Source organism: Vigna umbellata, chromosome 3 (assembly GCF_029865625.1).
Source record: "Vigna umbellata cultivar VRB3 chromosome 3, Vumbellata_1.0, whole genome shotgun sequence".
In the NCBI taxonomy this organism is placed as follows: Eukaryota; Viridiplantae; Streptophyta; class Magnoliopsida; order Fabales; family Fabaceae; genus Vigna; species Vigna umbellata.
Window position 1 is genome coordinate 5,876,663 of NC_142167.1, and position 7,854 is coordinate 5,884,516.

Genomic DNA, 7,854 nt, shown 5'->3' on the forward strand with positions numbered 1-7,854 from the left:
AGGTAGACTGAGTAGGTACACTCAATGCCCAAATCAAGAACATTGGATGCACTTGTTAGGCTTATGAGATACTTAAGAGGTTCAATGGATTATGCCATTGAATATAGTGAATTTCCCGTTGTACTAGAAGGGTACAATGATACTAACTGGATCTTTGATTCAGATGAGACAAAATCCACTGGTGGTTATGTATTCACACTTGGGGGTGGTGCGATTACATGGAGATCAGCCAGACAAACAATTATTGCAAGATCAACAATGGAATCTGAGTTTGTTGCTCTTGAGATGACTGATAACGAGGCTAAGTGTTTGAAAAACTTCTTAGCGAATATTTCACTACGAATGAAACCAACCTCCTCGGTATCAATACACTGTGATTGCCAATCGGCAATAGCTATAGTTAAAAACAAGAATTACAATGGAAAGAATAGACATATACAATTGAGACACAATTTGGTGAAGCAGCTGCTAAAGAGTGAAACTATTTCCATTGATTGTGTGAAGTCAGAACGTAATCTAGCAGATCCTCTGGTAAAACCCTTGGGAAGAAATATGATCTTAAAAACATCGAGGGGTAATGAGACTTAAGTCACTGGTAAACAAACAAGTGATGGTAACCCAACTTTTGTGATTGGAGATCCCATGAATAAGGTTCATATGAGTAAAAACAAGTCACTTGTTAGTTTTGATAGCACTAATTTGATTTTAAATCAAATATGTCCATTCTTATGGTGTGTGTGAAAGTGCTAGAGACTGCATTATTGAGAGGTTAAACTTTGTAATTAAACAAAGTTTTAATGATCTTCATCCCTTATGGGTGATGTATGATTTGCAACATACACTTGATGAAATCACCTATATGAGTGTCAAGTGGGGCCGCTTGCATAAGATCTTGACATGATTTCTAGATCACTCATGAATACCGGACACGCACATGGCCTAGTGAGCGCATCACAACAATAACAACAAGGATTATGGGGGTGTACTGTGATTAATAAACCAATTGATCTATCTTGGAGTTCTTTCCCATAGATAAAGAATATGATGGATCGATCTATGCCCACTAACTCGTTCTTTTCTGTTTGAAATGAGCCTGCAACATGACTTTTATGCGCTATACCCACTTGATTGAATGGCTTTGCCTCTTCCTTGGCTTAAATCTCTGTTCCAGTAGAATAAGAATAGGACGCTTAACTGGGAAGTTGAGGATGCCTTTGGGGAAGGTGGTGAAGAGTGGATAATGCTTCTCCAAGGAAAAGGCAACTGTTAGAGAAAAATTTAAAGGAGTTTTTGTTCACGGGCTTCGCCAAGGGATAATTGTTGCTAATGTGTTGGTGGTGTAGTTCAGAAAGAGGCAAGAAAAACGGACCAATCACAAACTAGATGTTTTAAAACGGTTGTCAAAAAAAAGTTAGACACGTAATTCATCATATAATTCAGTTTATCAAAATTGAGTCAAATTAACGAAAAGTACTTATTTTCTGAGAACTGAATTGATATTTCAGTATGAGGACACCATATGAAAGTTTTAACCTTTTAAATTTTTTCTATTTATAATATTAGAGAAAAGCGATGAGCATTTTTAATTAGTATAATTTGGGTTTAGCGCGACATTCATCCTTTAACGTGGGTAGTTTCTTTCTTTATCTCCATAAATTCTTCCACACCTCGGATAAAAAAAATTATTTTTCACTTTTTTATTATATAATTCAAGTTATTTTTAGAACCTAAAAATATTTTTTAAAAACAAAAATAATTTTCGAATTGTGTAATTCAAAAATTAAATGAGTTTTCGATTATGCAATTAAAAACGTATTTTTTAATATTTTTTCACTTTTGAAAATTATTTTTAATTTTTAGATTATACAATTTAAAAGTAAATTGTTTAAGAAGAAATAATTTTTAATTTATATAATCTGTAAGTTAAAAATTATTTTTAAATTATATAATTTAAAGATAATTTTTTATTTTTGGATTGTACAATAAAAAAGTTAAAATGAAAATTTTTGATATATGGTGAGAGAAAAATTTATGTTAAAGAAAGAAGTTGCCCTCAAGATGTCTTTACAGAAAGATTTGGTTTTAGACAGGATAAAATTTCAAAACTAAATTAAGTTTAATGTAATTTTTATAATAAGTTTAAATATTAAAAGGGTTCGAAGTAAACAATCAAATTAAGATTATATCATTATATTAAAATTAAGTACTTGGGAAAGAAAAATAAAAATAAAAATAAAAATAAAAAGATAAAATTAAATATAAAATTGATCATACGTAAATTAATTTACGAAACTTATAAAATTTTCCCAACATTTTAATTTAATGTGTGTAAATTGATTTTAGGTTATAAAAATGTTAATCTTAATTTTTTTCCTGGCCTCCCTTGTTCTTGCCTCGACTCTGTGAAATCCCACCTCAATTCCAGACCACATTTCTATCTCAAAAAGCAAGACAATTCCAGGTTCCACCACAATCCCTATTCTCAGTTCAATATACAAAAATCTGAGCTGAACCTCAATGAGGTATGGAGAGAAACGTTTGCAGGGACTGAAAATAATAATTTTGCACTGATTGTTCATAGTGTATTCTCCTCATGAGAACATGAGAAGCATGGCAGCGACATGAGAATATGAGAAGCATGGCAACGACGATTTTGGGCAGACGAATTGGCACAGTGTTAAAGGAAGAGCTGAGAAGTAAGGGAGAATGGTGCGATTCTTTTATGGCTGCCGCTTTTCGTGCTATCGCAGAAAGAATCCCGTTGGCGAATCTCGTCGTCGAAGTTAGAGACGCAAGGGTCTGTTTCTCACTTTTTTTTAACCAATCATTCGTTTCTTTAACTTGTTCACACACTTTCCTATTCTTTTCGTTTTTCAGATTCCCTTGTCCTCCGAATGCGAGATACTCAGAAACTACCCACTTCCCCAGAAACAAATCATAGCGCTCAATAAAATGGATCTTGCGGGTGCATCGAATGTGAAGGTAGGGCTTCTTTTTGAGGGAACATATGTTTTTAGTCTTTGCATTTTGGTCTAATGTGTTCAAAATTTCTAAATTTTATATCCATGTTACATGTTGAAATTAAAGCAAACATGTATGGTTAAAAATTGAAACATTAATTTATAAAATAAATAAATAACATAGGGCTGTTAGAGTACCTTAGCGTTTTTCTTCTGGAATGTGGTTTTCAGTGTGTTTTGTTGCAGAACATGGTAGGAGAGAAAATTGAAAGTGGTGATAAGAGAAAATTAAATTAAATGAGAAAAGTTGTGTGCGAACAAATTAGTAATGTGCTTCTACATAGAAGCTCTCGAGGGAGAGCTAAGATAAGTAGAGTAATCAATAATGCCATGTAGTCTAACTTGCTAACCAAATTTGTAGTTAAACCAGTAAACTATTCTAACAAATTGATTACCGGAGTTTAACCAAAACTCAATTAGATAATTATTTCGAGAGATTAGTGAAATTGTATTACTTTTATATTTACTAGTTAATGATTTGTTTGTTTTAATAAAGGTTTTTGTGAATAGGCATGGGTGGAATATTTTAGCGAAAGGAATTGCATATCTTGTGGAGTCAATGCTCATAACAAGGAGGACATCAGACAGGTAAACTGTTTGTTCCTTTTTTGTGCATTCTACCAAAGAGCCTCAGGAATGAATGGTCTTTTTATCATAGTTTTGGCATTGTTTATAAAATGTTAAAGCATATGGAACCATGTTTCTAATTTTGAATCTTACTGCTGTTTACAACCATGTTTAAATTGGTTTGAATAAGTTTCTGTAAGGTGCACCTGTAGTTTAGTCTGTAGCACACATGAATAGTACTGAGAAACTGTTTAACTCTTTAATTAGTAAGCACAACATATCAATGAATCATTTTTACTGTATTGCTGCTGCTCATTTGTCCTTTGTTCTCCTTTAAGCAGTAAGCACAACCTATCAATTAGAGGTTTCTTTTGGAGCTTTCTATTTGACTTAGTGACTTTTTATATTTGGTATTGAAGCTCCCAGTTCCTACGCTTCTATTGGTAAAATGAGACAAATTTTGTCTCAGTTTCTAAAAGGTTTTCCATGGAATGACGAGCGCAATTATTTGCATTGTCATATTTGTTCATGAACTAAATTACTAATAAGGATATTTGCTTTTAGTTAGCTTCTAAGCCTTATACAATGCCAAGTGAGAGAACTCAAGAGAGATGATCAATGTGACAATAATTATACCGCTACAGTAATGTTAATTGGGATTCCAAATGTTGGTAAGTCGGCAATTACCAATGCTTTGCATCAAGTGGGGAGAATCAATGCAGCAGGTATTCAAATTATTATTACAATTCTAGTAGAGTAGAGGAAGCTAAATGACATGCTTAACTCATGAGAAACACTGGTGGATATATATATATATATATATATATATATATATATATATATATATATATATATATATATATATATATCACAAATTTACTGTTTTATCTTATAGATTTTTTTTCTTGTTCACTGTTTATTTTATAGAAAAAGGAAAGCTAAAGCATGCAACTGTCAGTCCAGAACCAAGAGATACTAAAGATATTCGAAGTTTTAAGGTTAGCCATTTGGTTTTCTTTATATATTATATTATTTTCCATAATGTGAACTATCAGTGTATAACTTTTCTGTTATGCTGTCTCATTCTACCTCTGGTAATTTCTCTTAAGAATTTGATTTTCATCATGTTAACAGAACAATAAGTGATGAATGATAATTTATACTCTTGGTAGGTTTTTGGTGCACAGAGTTGCTCCATCTAGGTATCTTAGGTTACCAGATATCTAATATGCTTGTGAAAGATGCTTATGTTAGGTAAGCTGGTAAGGTTCTTTAATGAAGAGAAGAAATTTAACCACTTAAACCACCTAAAATAAGGTCTAGAGTAACACTTTTATGTTAACACTTGAACCTCTGATATACATTTTTTACAATAAAACATATAAATAAAAAGAATGCAATATAATAAATTTATAAGCAAGTTAAAATTGAAATTATATTATATTTTTTTTCTTCATTTGACATAAGTGTTTGATTCTAAATGAAAGATAAATAATTGTATTCATTTTTTATGCAATAGCAACGTGTATTGATTCTTAACTAATAATAAAAATTATACTTTTTTATGTAGATCATAAATGGAGAAAAATAAATATAGATTTTATTACAAGATTTTTTTAAATATATTAATTTGTTAATTTTTTCATAGATAATTAAAGTAGAAAATCATTTAGTTAGATTAAAGTTAGCTAATTGGTTGTCATTAAATATGTTAGTGTTTCAAGATAGTGTGAACAGTAGAATTAAATTGTATTCTAGTTGTATATTTAGTTTAAGTTTAGACAACATAATCTCATATATTGCCAAATGTTAATTTGAAAATTTCAGAAGAAAAAACTAAAGGATATGCCTCATGGTCAAACAAGGAAAATGATTATATTGGGAAGTGTGATGATTAGTTTTTTAAGGTGTCTTATGTTGTCACTTTGTTGGGCGACTTTTATTCTTTTTGTCAAAATTGCACATTCATGAAACTATGAATACCAAAAATGGATTTAAGTCTATCTTTTTTTCTACCACGCCATCTACCATATTGGTATGGCAGATTTTGTGGCTCACTGCCATAGGCTGTTATTGATATCCATGGTGCTTGATTTAAAAAATAATTGAGAATGTAAGTTTCCTGTGTTTAGTCGTGTAAATGTTTAGAGAAGGTTGATGTCTATTGTGCACTTTGTTGGCCTATCTATGCTACTATGATCTTCATACTTGTTTCCCTGTTTTGCTTCTTGTTCACTCATACGTGAATTAGTACATGTGTATTTCTCACTTTTGAAACCTCTGCTTTCCGTTCAGATTGGTAGCCATCCCAATATTTATGTGTTAGACACTCCAGCTGTTTTATCTCCAAAGGTTCCCAATGCTGCTGTTTTATCTAAATTAATTTTAACAGGTACATTTACTTGATTTTCCTTTTTCTCCGTTTCTTAGTATCACAGATGAAAATATTAGTATATTACTATGGACGAGGAGACCCACAAGAAAATATTATGAATAAAATCATTTGAGAGAAAATTGGGATTCTCTAAAATAAGAGTTAAGATAAATAAAGTAGACTGTATTTGAGAGTAATTTAGAGAGCTAGAAAACTCCCCTCATGTTCTCATATTTATATTGATAGGATTCTAATACAATGTGTATAGGGAAAATCAAAGATCATGGATACTTAAGTACAAAGTTAGGCACGGCTAATAGGTACAAAATATAGCGTTTTCCCAATACAACTACTTCCTAACTATATTTAAAGAAAGATTTTTAAAGATATTTTCTCCTAATACATATGGAGATATTGAAAATCATTTTTATCTTAATAATTCACTATTTGCAACAAAGTCCTAATGATGTTAATTGATCAAATGGAGGGTAGTCCCACAGTTAGCAGTATCAAGAATGATTTAAATTTAAATGGTATGCCATTGCAGATAATATATTAAGAGGACATTGTGGCATCATTTGATTCATGCAATTGGTGTGTTCTACACGGAGCATTTTGTGATGGCTGTCTACGAAGTATTTGTAGAAAAGGTGGCTCAAATTTTGTATAAGTGTTGCAAGGGCTTATGCATTGATTGGGCTGAAATGCTCACATTTTTTATGGGTGTTACGTTGCCTCTTTAAATTGTTCTGCTCATGGTAGCTGCTATTTATGCACGATGAGGGCATGCAAAGCTGCATTTTTATATTTTATCGTGTTCATTAAAGTATCGGGTTTTTCTTGTTTAGGGACCTTTTCTTTCTACAATACACAATCATTTCCTTATAGAAAGATGTAAAATGCACCATACTACAGCCAATATAACCATGCTTTGATATTTTCTTCGTTTTCTACACAATGCACTCCTTCAACTTTGCATCATCTTATATATCTTGTTATACAAAACTAGTGTAGAGTAATGTTCATTTCATAAGCACATCATAACTTCCAAGCGAACTAAATTTCAATAAAGAGAAATGTGTTATATTGTTAGGTTAGCTTTTGTAACTTTTAGATTATCTGTTGTTGTCGCTCATACCTTCATTTCAATCTTAATCCAGGAGCTGTTGAGGATTGTTTAGTCAGGAGAAAAGAAGTTGCCCAATATTTTCTAGCTATACACAACTCTAGTGACCAATACAAGAAATGGGCAAAACTATATATGAAGGATAATGGTAGATCATTCCTTAACGGCACAACAGAACAGTTGACTAGCTCCAAGTTGCTAAAGAAGTACAAAAGCCAAACCCCGACAGATCACACACAGGTATGTGTAACATATAGTGTATTATGTTAATGACCATATAATATTTTCTACTGTATGATTAAAACAATAGTAATTGTAATCTCTCAATGTTTGCATTTTAACTTTTGGTTTCCCAGGACTGCATAGTGCAGGATGTTCGACGGATACTTTTTGAAACAATTTCATCTTTGGAAGGCGATATAAAATGCGAAGATGAAATGCTTGCTCTCATTGATAGACAGTTTAATGCCTTGCAGGAAGCTTTCCATATTTCAGTTGAATGTGAAGAAGATGCTCATGACAAGGTTGCTAGGAAGTTGCTTAATCTTTTCCGTACTGGCCGTATTGGACATTATATTTTAGATCATTTTCCTGGAAAGATTCAATGATTACTTCATGGAGTAGCTGGTAATTTTGTTTCTTTCCATTTCACCTCTTTCTTTTAATTTGTTGTAACTATTTTGGTTAGGAGTTAGGAGTACCTTAAGTGTATGTATGGGTGTCAAACTATTGGATAATTCCGTTAAGATCTTTTTCTTTCTTCTTTA

At 31.8% G+C, this 7,854-nt stretch overlaps 1 protein-coding gene across 2 annotated transcripts; it reads left to right on the forward strand.

The window, feature by feature from the left end:
• The first annotated feature begins 2,353 nt into the window (after positions 1–2,353).
• On the forward strand, positions 2,354–7,854 carry LOC124837886 (DAR GTPase 2, mitochondrial-like). 2 transcript variants are annotated; one of them, XM_088110922.1, is made up of 9 exons: positions 2,354–2,461; positions 2,582–2,797; positions 2,878–2,982; positions 3,531–3,608; positions 4,156–4,312; positions 4,515–4,585; positions 5,883–5,979; positions 7,122–7,327; positions 7,444–7,854. In XM_088110922.1, the coding sequence occupies exons 2-9, from the start codon at positions 2,630–2,632 to the stop codon at positions 7,693–7,695; spliced, it is 1,134 nt and encodes a 377-aa protein (XP_087967048.1). In that variant the 5' UTR covers positions 2,354–2,461; positions 2,582–2,629; the 3' UTR covers positions 7,696–7,854. The 2 variants fall into 2 exon arrangements, with proteins under 2 accessions (XP_087967048.1, XP_087967049.1); XM_088110923.1 differs by having other exon boundaries at positions 2,371–2,797; positions 7,564–7,854.

Coding starts and splice junctions, on each gene's coding strand:
- LOC124837886 (XM_088110922.1), top strand. CDS start 2,630: ATGAGAAGCATGGCAACGACGATTTTGGGCAGACGAATTGGCACAGTG. Junction 3,609..4,155: donor ACAAGGAGGACATCAGACAG/GTAAACTGTTTG, acceptor GCTTTTAGTTAG/CTTCTAAGCCTTATACAATG. Junction 5,980..7,121: donor ATCTAAATTAATTTTAACAG/GTACATTTACTT, acceptor ATCTTAATCCAG/GAGCTGTTGAGGATTGTTTA.